Source organism: Mustela erminea, chromosome 20 (genome assembly GCF_009829155.1).
Source record: "Mustela erminea isolate mMusErm1 chromosome 20, mMusErm1.Pri, whole genome shotgun sequence".
NCBI lineage: Eukaryota > Metazoa > Chordata > Mammalia > Carnivora > Mustelidae > Mustela > Mustela erminea.
The window spans coordinates 14,447,287-14,463,336 of NC_045633.1; the positions used below are offsets into that span (position 1 = coordinate 14,447,287).

General features: G+C 51.6%; 1 protein-coding gene across 6 annotated transcripts in view; it reads right to left on the bottom strand.

The window, feature by feature from the left end:
• The window catches only part of SNX29 (sorting nexin 29), a 477,185-nt gene that overhangs the window by 406,028 nt on the left and 55,107 nt on the right, over nt 1-16,050 (bottom strand). For all 6 annotated transcript variants that reach the window (XR_004281897.1, XM_032328137.1, XM_032328140.1 and 3 more), the window contains exons 5-8: nt 11,313-11,493; nt 8,374-8,444; nt 6,529-6,777; nt 4,181-4,556 (exon numbers count right to left, since the gene is read on the bottom strand). Coding sequence is in view for 5 of the 6 variants with exons in the window: in XM_032328137.1 (XP_032184028.1) it covers nt 4,181-4,556; nt 6,529-6,777; nt 8,374-8,444; nt 11,313-11,493 (877 nt within the window). In the remaining variant the exon portion in view is untranslated. The remainder of the gene's footprint in view (nt 1-4,180; nt 4,557-6,528; nt 6,778-8,373; nt 8,445-11,312; nt 11,494-16,050) is intronic.

Consider the following 16,050-nt stretch of genomic DNA (forward strand, 5'->3'; position numbering starts at 1 on the left):
CAGAGATCACATAAGAAGTGACAGAAAAACCTCTTTCTATAATAAAGATATTACCCTCTTTTAAGAAAAACAAAAACAAAAGGCAAAGCAAACACTGGTAAATATCGAGGCGGGAGGGACTAGATTTTCTTCGGTCATCAGAGGGGCTTTAATTGCCAGCGAAGAGAGACGTAAACCCAGCTCTAGGCCAACAGAGCACTTCAGAGACCATCGGAGCGCTGCCGTGGCCAGAGCAGTTGCATCTGCAGTGGGGGTCTCCTGGCCAGGCCGCCTGTCCCTCACGAACCTGGCGGTGCTATTAGCTGCTCAGGCTCTGGCCCCTCCAGGCTCCTAGACCTTGCGTGCGAACGTTAGCTCAGAATCAAAATGAAAGGATTACTCAGTAGGCCATGTCATCATTCCTCTGCTCCTCCCCAAGATGCTCCACAGAATGTTCGATCGAGATCCCCCCTTACGCCAGGGAGAGGCTGCCCATAATCCGCAGGAGGCCCAGTGGCCCTGAAGGGCCTGGGCCCTGCAGAGGTGACCCTGCACTGTTTTGTGTATCACATCACAATGCCCATGGCGGCTCCCCTGGCTCGCAAGCTGGCCTCCCCCTCAGGCCTCCATCAGTGGCACAGTCTGGTAGGAAGAGAAATGACTGCGTCTGAGGCCACAACACACAGAGCGAACTGACTCAGAGACGTGCCTACCCACAGATACACAGAACGTGGAGGATGTCTGTGTCAACTCGACTAGGCCATGGTAGCAAGATGTCTGATCAAACGTCCTTCTAGTCATTTCTGTGAAGGTACGTTTATATGAGCTGAACACTCCAGTCACTAGACTTTTGAGTAGATCAGATCATTCTCCCCAGTACAGCTGGGCCTCACCCAATCAGTTGAAGGTTGTAACAGGAAAAGACCAAGGTCCCCCAAAGAAGAAATTCTGCCAACAGCCGGCCTTTGGACTCAAGCTGCAACTCCTCCCTGGGTCTCCAGGCTGCTGGTCTGCCCTACAGATTCCAGACCCATCAAGCTTCCACAATCACGTGAGCCAATTCCTTAAAACAAATCTAGACAGACAGGTACAGATGGACAGACAGTAGTTCTGTCCTTTATCTATAGGAGATACACTCCAAGACCCCCAGGGGATTCCTGAAATCCTAAAACTGCACCAAGTACTGAACCCAGTACATACGCTGTGTTTTCCTATCCATACACCCCTCTGATAACCTTGAATTTCTAAATTAGGCACTTTAAAGATTAACAGCAATAATAATAAAATAGAACGGGAACTTGGGTGGTGCAGTTGGTTAAATGCCTGACTCTTGATTTCAACTCGAGTCATGTTCTTAGGGTTGTGGGATCAGGCCCCGCCTCGGGTTCCCCACTCAGCGTGGAGTCTGCTTAAGACTATCTCTGCTCCAGGGTGCCTGGGTGGCTCAGTCAGTTGAGCAGCTGCCTTCTGCTCAGGTCATGATCCCAGGGCCCTGGGATCAAGCCCCACATCGGGTTCCCTGCTCCATGGGGAGTCTACTCCTCCCTCTCTCTCTGCCTGCTGCTCTGCCTGCTTGTAGTCTCTCTCTGACAAATAAATAAATAAAATATTAAAAAAAAAAAAAAAAAAAAACACCTCTCTGCCCCCTCATTCATGTTCTCTCTCTCTCTCTCAAACAAAATAAATAAAATAAGACAGAACAATTACAACAATAACCTGCAATAAAAGGTTATGAGAATGTGGCCTCTCTCTCTCTCAAAATATCACACTGTATTGGAGTCACCCTTCTTGCGATGACATGAGATGACAAACTGCCTATTAGATGATGAGACAGGGAAACTGAAGGACTCCATAAAAATCTGCTTTTGGGGGCGCCTGGGTGGCTCCATCAGTTAAGAGTCTGCCTTCAGCTCAGGTCATGATCCTGGGTCCTGGGTTCTCTGCTCAGCCGGGAGTCTGCTTCTCTCTCTGCCTTTCTGTGCTCTCTCTCTCTTTCTTTCAAATAAATAAATCTTTTTTTAAAAATCTGCTTTTTGCTCTTTTCCTTGCTTGGACCTGGGTCTCCACTTTACGCATGCCTCCTAACGCAAACAGCACACGTCTTCCTTGTAGGGGACAAGGAATTAATGATTTCTTTAGAGCAGATAACATCTAAGGAAGGACCAGGTGAGGGTGACCAGAGGAAGTCATCATCTGTGTAATCCATACCACAGGCACTAGACGTCCTGATGCCGAGACCCCCTGGCTCCCGGAAATAACACCTCATCTTTGGGTCCTCGTCTTTGTTCTCAGTGGCTCCTGGATGCCTGAGAGGTGGCAGACACCAGACCACCGTCCTCAGTAAAAAACCCCAGACCCTTTCTGGGTCTCACACTGTGTACCTGCACACTCTCTGTGCCTTCAATGAACTCTGCTTTCACCTCCTGCTGGCTCGCACTGGGTTTCTAACCTGCATGCAACTGGGGAACCCCCTGGCTGGTCCTGTGGGAGCCCTCTGGGTCCTCGGACCCCACCTGCCAGCATCCGTGGGACAAAGTGGGGTGAATGACATGAGCCAGGCTACCACCGACCTTGTGATGATCCACGAGGAGAAGTAGCACCTGCTCAGGACCAAGGTTGGCCACAGATAACTGAAACCACGGAAAGGGAACCATGGCAAGTGGACCCATGAATAAGGTGGGGGGGGTCCCCCCTGTTGGTTCTGCTTCTCTGGAGGCCCTGACTCACACGGTAGGTTGCAACACATGGGTTCCAGTAGAAAACACTCACCCCGTGAGCCAGAGCCAATGCTTCAGGGAAGCGACACTGACCCATACATCAGGAGTAGAAAAAAGCCTTGTGCGAGAAAACATTCCCTTCAGAATGGCTGATAACAAAAAAACAAAAATAAGAACTACAGCAAAGGCCAAATAGCTACATACTGAACATTGGGTGGGGGGGCTGTCAGCAAAGCATGACATGTTGATCTGTCCACCAACCAACAGTCCCCATTATGTAGAAACACAGTAACTATCTAACAGCAGAAGCCCGGGAGCACAGCACAAGCTACCCGCAATCCCTGCTTCGCCCCCTGCTCGGACAAACCTCCGCTCTCTGAGGAATCCCCTTCTTCCATCCATTTAGACAGGGCGCCCACTAACCCCCCAGGCCAGTTCCCGCTGTTGCCACAGGTAGGCGCGACGCCTCCCACAGAAGATCAATGAGCTCATGCTGCCAGTACGGGTACCCGCGTGAACGAGGACGGACAGCAGGAATCAGAAACGGACATCGCTTCATGAGAAAGAAGAAGACTCCTACGAGAACATCAGAAGCTTAGGACCAGAGACACCGGGCCCTGCCCCCTGCTGCAGGGTCTCCGGCTGGGTCTGTCTGACGCAGGCCTGATGCCCGCCTGACACCGGCCGTGACGGATGGCACCGGGCACCGCAAGGCCCAGGCAAAGAGGCAGCCGCTCACGTGGCATTCCGAGTAAGACAAGCACAGGAGTTTTTCCAGAGCAGCAAGAGCAGCAGCACCGACCTGTGTTCTTTCGTGCTGCCGAAGGCCCCACCCGCATCATGCCAGCAACTCAACGACGACTCCGGAAAGCAGGTGCTGTTTTTCCCCAGGTCTCAGATGAGGTTCTGGGAGTAAGCTTGTCCAAACTAAGCCACAGAGCTAGGCAGCAAGAACCCAGGCTGTCTTGATTCCAAGACCCACACTCTAGACTATGCTTTTGTGCCTTAGGCCTTCTCAGGCATCAAGGCCCTTCCGTGGACACCCACCCACTGCGCCGCCAGGGTTAAAGCAGCAAACGCAGGCGAGTTCCTGCTGTGCACACCCAGGAAGATAAACAGAAAGTGCCAGGGGGCCGCTGTTCTCTAGAATAACCCTGCCTCTCTCCAGAGCTTCCTGTGCTAGGAGCAGTGGAGATACAAGGAATATCCAAGCAGCAAAAACAAAGAAAACACAGAAAGCAGGAATTTCAAGGCACACATCTTGGCACCAACTTCATAGTCGGTACCTCCAACAGACGCCCTGCCCTCCTGCTCATTCTCGGAGGGGCAGCAGTAAGCTCGGGCTCCTTCCGCCTCGGTCCCGATCAGAAAAGCGAGCGACGCCCGACACACACGTGAACCGTAGGCTCAGACTTCACCCGCTGCTGTGGAAAGAGAAAGCCATTAACACGCCAGCCTTCATTAGAAGCTCAAGCAACACTCACTTCTCGGGTGAGCCCGAGTGACCCAGGCACTTCCTGCCCGACACGTTCCCATACACGTCATCCTCGTTGTCATCCACGTCTTCATCGTCGATGCTTTTCACGTCGAGCTTCTGGTACCCGCACTCCCCGTTCAAGGACAGAGAGTCCATTTTCCACGAGCTGCTGCTCTGACTTCCGTTGGAATTCGGCCCGAAGGGGCTCTCGAACGCGGACATGATATTGACGGAGGAGCGGTCGGAGTTCTCCTCCGAGCTCTCCCCGGCCCCGGGGATCTTTCTAAAAACATCGCCAGAGTTCTGCTCCTCTTCCTCATCGTCGAAAGAGATGATGTTGGTCACCTTCTTTTTCTTCTTCCGCTCCTTTCTACATTTGGCATCTGGCAAAAGAAGATACGGTGTAAGAAGAGCAGACGAAGCCGTGATTGAGCCATTTTTACCTCTAGAGTATGGATAATCCTCTACTACTCTCCTGAAAAATAAATGAGATAATTTCAGATTTTTTTTTTTTAATTCTTGGGAAAAACACACACACACACACACACATACACACACACAACCTGTCTACAGGACACTGAGCAAAATGGATGTGGGACTCTGCTTCTGCTTTAAACCAACGTGCCACAGAGCATACATAACAATCGTCCCTTGCAAGCACTTTGGTTCAGAGGGAGTTCCCATTCTGGAAGTGACTTTCACTTGGGGAAAATACCCTCCTGGCTGATGGATGGAGCCAAAAACAGCAGTTTGGGGTGGCGGCCAATGGCTCAGCAGGCACAGTCCATCCTTGTCTGCAAAGGGACACCGCTGCTGCTCCCACTGAGGGTCGCACCTCCTTCTCCAGCCTGGGCCGTGGGCTGGCTCGGTGCTCGGGTTTCGCCAATAGCTCGCAGCAGAGTTCGCGGTGAGCTCACGAGCCCGGGCACGAGGAGGGGATGCACCCCCGGAACACGGCTCTGAAACTCCCGGGAAAGGAAGCCAGTCTAGCCCGTTGGAGCACGAGAGGTCAGGGGCAGACAACCAGATGTCCGGCCCATGGTGAGCATTATGGTCCAGCCACGGAACTGGGACCATCTTGGACCTTCTGGCTCAGCCACCAGCTCGGGGCAGCCCCATGACGGAGTCCAGGGGAGTCAGCAAGCCATCTTGCTAACCCAGAGACTGATGAAGAAAATAATAATATATCGTGGCTGTTTCAAGCCATAACATTTTGGAGCTGTTACACAATAAAGACTAAACTGAAACCGAAATCAATGCTGCCTTGGTGACCAGTACTTAGAGAAGTCAGTACACCCATCGCAATCGTCCAACTGGGCCATGAGACACTTTGAGCTGATTCCCGACATTCCGTTCCAATCAAAGCCAAGCTATGACACGGTGAGGCTTCGTCTGTGTATCAGACTCTGAGACACTGTCAAAAGCAGTGAAAAGGACACTCTTAGGTATACAAATTCCAACATCTTTGTCACACAAAGCCCTCACAGTCCTCTTTCCTGTGTCCTTTGCCTGGTGTCTCTGATGGAGGAGGAGAGGTCAAGACGGATAAAGACCCCACAAGACTCTGAGTTTTCACCATCACTAATAATTCCAAGGAGACGACCACGATGACTGCCTTGTTAAAGAGATCTGCGAATACTAGCACTATGTACTTAAACCCAAAATCTCCACTTTTGCCGTAGCAACATTCTGGATCTCCCAGAAGGCTCAAGGCATATCACGAAGTTGTCACAAAATGGATCTTAACTAAATCAACTTTCTTTGGCGTCCCCAGCCTAGAGACGAAGCTGACAACTCTTCCCTTCCTCTTGGCCTCCACTGAAATGTCACACACACCCCCCCACAGTGCACAATCTCCACAGCACCCCGTGCTTGGCTTTCATCTCATTTATCAGAAGGATAATTACTTATAATCTGGTATAATCTGTCATTAAATATCTATTGTCCCCCCAACCCAGAAAAGCCTGCAAAGCAGGCTAAACACTAGAGATCTTCCTAGTTCACTGCCCAGCACACAGACTGCAGTAAACGAACACATGAATGAATGGAGGAAGGAACAAACGAACGGAGATGAGGCTCGTGGGGCTTCATGTGACCAAGAAACTGTCACCGTCATTTTGCTGTCGGTGAGCGGAATACGCTCCCAGCCCTATCGTCTTCACATCTCAGCAAGGCTCTTTGTCCCTTTCGGAGTGAGTGAGGAGAAGAAAAATAAACACAAGTGCAAACTGAAAACCCAAGGGCATGAGCCTTCCCTTGGCGCTTTCGGCCTGCAAGGTGTGTCCCGCTCAGCCACAGCCCGCCATCCTTGGACCCGACCCCTCGGTTCAAACTCCCACACCCGTTCCCGCTCACCGGCGCTGACGTGCTTGGACACGACGGGCAGGGGGTCGGTGTCCTGCTCGGGTTTGATGAGGATGGAGACGGCAGACGACGCCGTGATCTCCCTGAAGAGGCTGCTCACCCCCTGCGTGGACTCCTTCAGCAGGGACGTCACGTTCTGCGTGGACTCCTTTAAGAGGTCTGACACGGTAGGAGCAAACTTACTCTGCCCGTTCAAATCCTTGTTGTCGATGTTGATGGCGAAGAGGATGGAGTTCAGACCTGCCCAGAAGAGGGGAAAGCCTGGAGTGTCGGCCACGAGGAGGTCACACCTCCAACACGGTAACTGAGCGGCAAACGATACAGTACACGAGAGGGGCCGCCCTGATCTGAAGCCCTGATTTTAAAACCTCCCAAGAGGCGCCAGGGTGGCTCAGACAGTTAAGCGTCTGCCTTCGGCTCGGGTCATGATCCCAGGGTCCTAGGATTGAGCCCCGCATCGGGCTCTCTGCTCAGCAGGGAAGCCTACTTCTCCCTCTCCCACTCCCCCTGCTTGTGTCCCCTCTCTCGCTGTGTCTCTCTCTGTCGAATAAATTTTTTAAATCTTTAAAAAATAAAAATAAGGGGCGCCTGGGTGGCTCAGAGGGTTAAGCCTCTGCCTTCAGCTGAGGTCATGGTCTCAGGGTCCTGGGATCAAGCCTGACCTCGGGCTCTCTGCTCGGCAGGGAGCCTGCTTCCTCCCTCTCTCTCTGCCTGCCTCCCTGCGTACTTGTGATCTCTCTGTCAAATAAATAAATAAAATCTTTGTATTAAAAAAAATAAAAATAAAAATAAATTTAAAAAAAAACACCACCACCACCTCCCACCGAATGGGGTCAGGAGACAGCAGCTATCCCAGCAGGTGAGTCTTTCCCAATCCTCTCCCTCTCGGTCAAAGACAAATAAGAGGCCAACCCCAGGGAGGTTAAGACGTAAGTTCTGGGCTCAGACGGCCTGGGTGGGATCCCCGCACTGCCGCTTTCTAGGAGACGTGGGTCAGGTCACGTACAACCTGAGCTTTAGTTTTCTTACCTGTAAAACAGGGACAAGAGTGTCTCTTCCACAGGGTATTAAAGACAATCACTCACCAAAACACTCGGCTCAGTAAGCGCTCAAACATGGGCCGCAGTATCATTACTATGATCACTTCGGGCAAAACCCTGCATGGCCTACCCAGGACATCGCTCTCAAAGCCTCCCTCTTCCTCAGTGGACAAGACGAACGTAACTCTCGCTATGTGGGACTTAGTGTAAACCTTCAGGGGAGGGCTTTTTCTTTCTTTCTTGAAAGAAAGAAGCGAGGGACCCACTTCTGTGGGGCTCACCCTTTGAGTGAGAGGCAAACGATAAACCACCGAACGATTCAGCGACTAACACCCATCCAGGGGCTTCCACACTGACAAGCCGAGGACGTGACTCTTCACCGCACCTGATTCTCTCACAGCCCTATACAAGCGAGTCCCATGCTAACAGGGTCACCGCTCGGCAGTGGAGGGAAATAAGGGGGACAGAGCTCACAGGACCTGCCCCCAGGTCACCAACCAGGAAAGGGTAGAGCCAGGCTTCAAAGCCAGGCCTCCCGCTTCCAATGCCCCAGGTCTTGCAAAGCCACAGCCAAAACCCCCAACCCTCTGCTTTCCCTGCCAGGGTATCCAGTTCAAGATAAGTGGACTCAGTGACCCACGCCACTAAAAAAAGGACAGTGACAAGTGACTCACTGAGTCGGGGAGTGACAGGGAAAAATCACAGCCTCTCCTGGAGCTAAAAATTCCCTCCCAGGCAGCCGACTCTGCTCGCCAAGCTTCAAGGACCCGTCACTCCTGGCCTGCACCAGGCTTACCAGCTGCCATGGTAGGAAGCATGCTAGACCTTTCTTCATCCATCACAAAAGACCAGTCTTCATAAAAAGCGCTGCAAATTGAAAGAGAAAGGGGGAAAGTTCTGAGCAGCGGTTCTCAGCATCCATCCGCCAGACTGCTCCCTCACGGGGCTCCCTGGAAAATCCATGCCTGGTCAGCCAGAGTGGAGATCCAAGGTCTCTGCCCAGCGGAAGCTTCCGGTAATAAACAAAGGATTGAAAGTATATATCCTACAACCTCCTCATTGGTCCCCAGCTTGAGTGAACTGAAACAGGCATGAAATGTAAATGCAGTTATTGACGAAGCAGCAAAGGAGAAGAGAGGTGGCATCCAGTCTAGCAAGGTCTCTAAGACACAGGCAGGAAATCTGAGCTGACCCCTGGGAGCCATGCCTGGGCTACCACAAGAGACAATCGGAAACAATGACAGAGCTCCATGGTTCCATCAGCTGGAGCATTTGTGTGTAACACTTGCTTGGGCTGCAGACCTAAAGCCCAAGTTACCCCTGGAAAGGGCTGGAGACCTAAAAGGAGCCCATGAATCTCAAGGGCAGTAGAAGGAAAGGGGTCAGCAAGGACTACAGGGCTTGTCCAAGCTCGCCGACAATGACGGTCCGGCCAGGGCTCTGAGGCAGGAGCCCCAGGCTGGTTCCCCAGCTCTGTATCCAACACCTGCTAAGCAGTAGCAAGCAAGCATCTTCAACCCCTGACTTCCCTACCAAGTCAGAGAACTCTCAATGCAGTCAAAGCTCACATGGCTAGAGCACAGCCAGTGGTCAGGGACCTGCAGTCCAGCAGGGGACAGGATGCGTCCGTTGTGGAAGTGACTGAGAGCAACTGACAGAACAGGAACGCCCCACTTCCAATGCACTCACCCAGCAGAGCGTCGGCCCGAGTGCAAACTACACGTTCAAGCTGGCACTGCCACTGCTACTGTACCTCCAATTCCCAAGACTGGGATGCTTTCAGAATCGGAGCCCATTTCCATGCATGTGAATGAATTTGGTTTTCCCACATCTTGGTAGGTAAGTGGCTAGTGATCTGGGTGAGTTCTACTGTGATAACATCTGGATTCACTTCGACAGCTCGTTGTTCTAGACAACCTTGGTGTTGAGCTGTACATCCCTGAACTCCTTGCAAATGATCTACTGGAAAGAGCTTCATGAGAATTCGCGGTAGGGGCGCCTGGATGACTCAGTCAGTTAAGTGTCTGTCTTCGGCTCGGGTCATGATCCCGGGGTCCCAAGATCGAGCCCCACATTGGGCTCCTTGCTCAGCGGAGAGTCTGCTTCTCCCTCTCCCTATGCCCTCTCCCCGCTTGTGCTCACTGTCTCCCCCTCCCTCACTCTCTCTCTCTCTGTCAAATAAATAAAATCTTGAAAAGAAACAAGGAAAGAAAAAAAAATCATTGTAAGAATCAGGAGAATGTTCTCGTCAACTAAAACTGCCTAAGGCCCAGGGGGTGCACCCAGATATCCCCAGCCTCGGGGCTCAGACCCAAGTAGCACAGGGTCCAGTGAGCACAGCAGTCCCGGCCCCCATGCCTTCCACATCAGACCCAGAGTCCGAGCACACAGCCACACAGGGCACCACAGGTATCATCAATGGGAGAACTTCAGACAGGTGACCACCAGCAGCACAAAAAACAGAAGAGGAGACAAACCAGGGAATGCAGAGCAGCATGTAAAATCATGGGCCTGCATCAAGGTATGAATGAAATACCAGCTTATTGGATTAAATTAAATTAATTCACTGAAATTAAATCCTCACTGTTGAGGATCTGGGCACTGCTAATGTGGAAGCTACTCAAGGAACCAGCACAGGACTGATCACTGTCCCTTGCACCGTCAGGTGACACAAAGCGACACGTCTAGTCCGCTACTCTCGGGCAGTAAGTAATAGCCACTGACAGAGACAGAGTCACTGCTAACATCACGAATACAGAAAAATGACAGCACTGTCACATGTTTTGGAAAGGAACGTGGCTGACAGTACCACGGCTGATGCGTAATCAGTGCCCTTCCCCCACGGCTAGGCGACAGCCACGCGCTCCCACCTCGCGGAGCTGGGCTGTGGCCACGTGACTCGCGGCCCGTGAAATGTGGGTGGACGTGAAGGATCTCTCTGGGCAGAAGCTTCAAAAGCCAGTGCTCAGTTCAACCACGTCCCTCTTCCTACCTTGTAATCATGACAGCATCTGTCAAGACGGAGCCTCTGTCAGCCTGGGACCCTGAGACGGGACTCATCCGTGATAGACACGCATCAGGAGGAAGAAGAAAAGGTGGCTGTCTTGAGCCATGGAGGGTTTTATGCTGTTTGTTGTAGCAGCATAAACTGACCTACACTAATGGATAGGGTGAGCTGTATGCTTACGATCAAGAAAAAAAGGGAAACGTCATAAAACAGTTTGTTGTTGTTGTTGTTGTTAAATAACAATTGACTTTACTCCCCAGCGCAACGTTTCCTTATTTCTTTCAGTCAGTTTGGGACGGAATTAACCTCAAAACACAGAAGGAATCGTAAAGAACCCAGCACAAAGTTAAGACAGACACAAAACTGAGCTCTAAACACCCAATTTCTACCAAGAAAGAAACTGGGTCTGAAAGGAGGCCAAACTAAAATTGCACCAAGTGAGAGCAGGCTGTACCCTGGAACGGCAGCGCCCCCCACAGCCCACACCTCAATCACAAGCACTTACAGAGAACCTGCCGTATGCAGGTGCCACGCTGAGCCCTTTATGAGCACTCATTCCCTCGCTCATTCTCGAACCCTCTGTGCCCCCAGCACAGCCGAACATGCTGGGACTGTAAGAAGGGAACCTGCGAGCCCCCGACAAGGAGACTGGGATACAAGCTGAGGCGCTCAGACGCTGCGATTCTAGCCCGTCGGCTGCACCTCCCCCGGGAAGCCCGCCCCAGTACCTGAGCCTGCTGCGGTCGGCCAGGAGCGTGTGCAGGTAGCGCTCCAGCGAGTGTTCGTTGAGGGCACAGCGCAGCCAGGCCCGGCCGCGGCCCACGTCCGACGCGATGTGGCGCAGGGAGTAGAAGCGCGGCAGTTCGTGCTTGCTGAGGACCTCCTTCACGTAGAACCAGAACACGGGCTCTGCGGAGAGAGGGACAGGCACGGTGGCTCTTGGCCTGCACATCGTTGCAACGATGCACATCGTTGTAGAGTGACAGTCCCGAGGCATTTTTCAGGAGCGTAATAAAGTTACTTCTTTAGCACAGAGAAGAAAGATGGCAAAGAGTGTAATTTTGCATCCGGGTTTGTTTCTTTACTTGTCTAGATCAGGAACGTTTCCCTGTAACATTTAAAGACCTTTGAAAACACGGGGGCCCCGGGGTGGCTCAGTCTTTTAAGCGTCTGCCTTCGGCTCCAGTCATGATCTCAGGGTCCTGGGATCGAGCCCTGCGTCGGGCTCCCTGCGCAGCGGGGAATCTGTTTCTCCCTCTCCCTCTGCTCCTCCCCTCCACTGGTGCTCCCTCTCTCTCACTCTCGTTCTATCTCCGATTAAAAAAAAAAAATCTTTTGAAAGTTTTCTTAAAAAGTAAAGCTGTTTGAAAACATGGCTTCTGATGGCCTCCCAATGAAACACGTTTTAACCGTTTCTCTACCTCTGGGAACACAATGTATTGCCAACCTTCCCTATATACTGCTTTGAACCTCCTTGTCCATGACTGTCCTCATTTCTAGTTCCTTAGAAAAGATGTCCATATGCCTGAGAATAGGAACAGATTTAAGCCTTTAAGGGAAAGCTAAAAAAGTTTCTTTTTATCCACAAGGTAGTTTATTGGATCTCCTCACATCCCACCTTTTTCATCCACACGCACAGAGATCTTCATAATTTTCACTCTAGTATATACCTCATCTTGTGACCTATTTTCTTCACATATGCTCATGAAACCTTTTCCAGGCTGCCAACGATCACCGGCAACACCAGTACCACCAGCAGGCCCCGCTACTGTGGGCGGAGCACTAGCCACATACCCGCCCCTGCCCTCAAGAACTGACATCAGATCTCAGTCCTCATAAGCACCAAGGCCAGCTCCCTATCAAAGACCAGGGCCGAGGCCTGGCCAAGGAAGGTGACTGCACCCAGTGACGGACGATTAAGCAGCAGGACAGCATGGGACCTGGGAGCTGCCTGACTGCAAAGCACTAACTGGGACAACCTGTGCGGGGACGGAGGGCTCTACCCTCTTCAAGATGATCGTGTTCACAAATGCTCAATATCCCAAGGGAGACACTGCTGAGTCTTTGCTGCCAGATGGGGATTCAAATCTAGAAGCTATACAGGCTCACAGACCCTTCAACCTTCCTTCTAAAAGAACGGAAACACACACATCTCCATAAATTAGATACCTGGTTAGTAAATTCCCTCGAATAATTCAGTTCAGCTCAGTTAGCATGGACTGCATTCTTAATGGGGGCCACAGACTGGGCAAAGCTGGGGGCCACCAGGCAGACAGCGAGGGTCGGTCCGTAACAAAGCTTCCAATGCAGCGGGCTGGGTGAGGGTGAAGAGACCAATCCAGAGAATGACCCTGGCAGCTGGGCGATGCTCCAGATTCCTCTCCCTCCAAATGAGCCCCAAAGTACAGAACCACCCAGAGATACTGGGGTGACTGGAGAAATGGGAAGCAGAGCCTGAGCACAAAGACCAGGCCATGATGACTGGCTGCCATCAGCTTACTGACGACCATCTCGCACGAGAGCAGCTGTGCTGTTTCCTCTTCTCCCTTCCCTGTTAACAGCAACTGGTTGCACGCGTGCGCGTATCAACATCTCGGGAATGACTGGGAAAGCCAATAAGGCAGCTCACTTAAGACAACCTTCTGTCTCAATCCTGAAATGCCACACGAATCCCCTTCCCAGGCCCAAGAGATCAGCCGAGACCACACAAATGTGTCACGGCCTTTTTTCCACTCTGTGCTTTTCTCAGAAACCAGGACGGGGGCTTTGTTTCAAAACACCGCGAACAACCACCTGTATCTCCATCGTGACTCAAAGCAGGTGACTCTCACCTGCATCGGGTCTTTCTGGAGAACCAGGGTGACCTCCCTCTGACCTTGAGTGCACACGAAACACTTAACGTGTGTTTTCACCTTTCAATTTCGCAAATTGCTGAGTGCCACAGAATCCCTCTGCAGCCTGCCAAAGCGATGGCGGTGATGATAAGCATTATCCCAGCAGGGCTCCCCTTCCACTGCCAGCACTAATGGGGTCTGTTTCAAGTGCAGCTCACCTGCCACTTAACACTCGCAGTGTCCGTAATTTAATTTGGGGCAATAAACCGATCTCTTACAGCTATGAAACCGGGGCTCATTCCAGAAGAGGGTGAGGGCTTCTGGTTCTCCGGACGCCCGAACGCCATCTGCCCACACGAACCAGAGCCGTGAAGGGGATATTGAGGCCAGCCAACTCCAGGGGCACCTGTTCACGGGGTGGGGGACTAACACCACAGGACTTCTGGCGAAGTTTCTTTTTTCCTTATTTTTTTTTATTTATTTGACAGACAGAGAGATCACAAGTAGGCAGAGAAACAGGCAGAAAGAGAGCAGGAAGCAGACTCCATGCTGAGCAGAGAGCCCGATGCGGGGCTCGATCCCAGGACCCTGGGATCATGACCTGAGCTGAAGGCAGAGGCTTTAACCCACTGAGCCACCCAGGCGCCCCCCCCCTTTTTTTATAAGATTTTATTTATTTATTTGACAGTCTGGCGAAGTTTCTAACAGGCATAACAGATGCCAACATACTCTGGAGGACAAAAACCATGACTCGAGTTCTAGTTCAGGCGCCGTGTGCCCTTGGGCAACTTATTTTGTCCTTCATTTTCCTTATCTGTGAAATGGGGATTGCAGTATCTACTTTTGATGTTTGTGATGACGGGGAGGAAATGAGAAAACATCCGTGGCCAAGTGCTTCGCACTGAGACAGCACAGCGAGCAAACAGCACCCTTCCCCCTTCTTCCAGGGGCTGCGTCCCTCCTTCCTAGGAGAACCGCGTTCCGTCTGGTTCCCTCTGAACCTGCCTTCAGCGCCACCAAACTCTGGGCCGTCACCGGGCCGAGCAGGGGTGTGCGGCAACCCGCCTCACTCACCCTACCCTTCCCCTGACCCTGTTTGTTATTTTGAGTGCCACCGGGTTTTTTCTGCATTAATTTTGACTTTTTAAAAATATTGCAAGAAAACGTTAGGTCTCTTGATTGCTGAGTTTCTTGGTGCTCCCATACATTCCGTGGCTACATTGAGAGCCTCACTGGTCTCAGCCTGGTCCCCGCCCCGGACCACAGGGTTCTTCCCGCAACTTCCACCTGAACACTAAAGGGGAGACCTTGGCTCCCTTGAGAACTGAAGTCAGCAAACAATAGTCTAAGGGCCAAACCTGGCCCACAACTTGTCTTTGTAAATGAAGTTTTATCGGAAGACTCACGGCCATTTGCAGACACACCGCCTGCGGCTGCTCTCCCACTACAGAGTCATCGCTGGGAAGCTGCTACAGACACCCATGGCCCACAGAGCCCAAATACCTCCTATCTGATCCCTTAAAAAGGCAGCTTGCCATCCACTGTTCTAGAAGCAGGAGCTCAGATAAACATGTAAGCCTGGAGCCACCGGGCCCTTTTCCTGCCTTTCCTGTAGAGCACGCCCACATGGATAGGACACCCACCAGGTCAGAGGCAGGGCAGAGACACAGAGACAGATGCAGGGGATGCTGAGCCCCTGAATCCTGTTCACCCTCCAGTTTTCTTAGTTACTTGAGTTAGGAAATGCCCTTTGTTTTCGAAGTGACTTGCTGTCACCTGTGACCAGAAGCCTGATGCAGTGAGATAGGGTGCATTCTTCTGTCACCTGACAATCATTTCAGAAGAGGGGCAACGCTCCCAGCACTGGGCAGTGCCTACGGGCGTACAAGTGGCAAATACATCCTCAGGAAGAAATAAAAACAAAACAGCATTGCTCAATGAGAAAACAGAAAACCCAACTACAAGGAACTAGGCTCTTCCCTTGTAAACAAAGAAAGGCTTCTTTTTCTCGTGGACTTCGTCTGGAGGTAGATAGCTGGCTCAAAGGCACTGTCACTGGCAGAATCTCCAACCTCTTGTCCTTCACCCCCTGTCCCAGAGGACTGCCACCACCCTGGGTATCACAGCCACAATCGGAGAAGAAACAGGACAAGATAAAACCAGCTCTGTTACCCCTTTTTTCAGGCAAGGGTAAGTAATCCCAGAAAACCAAGAGGAATAGAGATAGAGAATGTCAAGACTGGCTTCATCACCCACGATCCATTACCTAGAGGACATCCACGGCCCAGAGCAAAATCAAGATTCTGTTAAGCCAAAGAAGAAACGGGGAAGGGATTTTAAGTAAAAAACTAACAGAATCACCCATACAGGCTATCAGCAATTCCAGGAACAAAAGGCCACCAAGTGGTCCCCTGCCTCAGACACAGGGGAGCACAAGTACCCCCAAGTCCCAGTCACTTCCAAATCTGGATGAGCCTGACTACAAGACACAAACGGATCAGCAAAGCAGAGTTCCCGAGAAGGGGCTGTAACCTCGTCCCCCGGCCATCTCCCAACCAGCCACAGGACTGCCTCCCGAAACCAGAAGACAGGAAGTGTGGATTAAATATCACATAATAAAGACTTGTAAAAA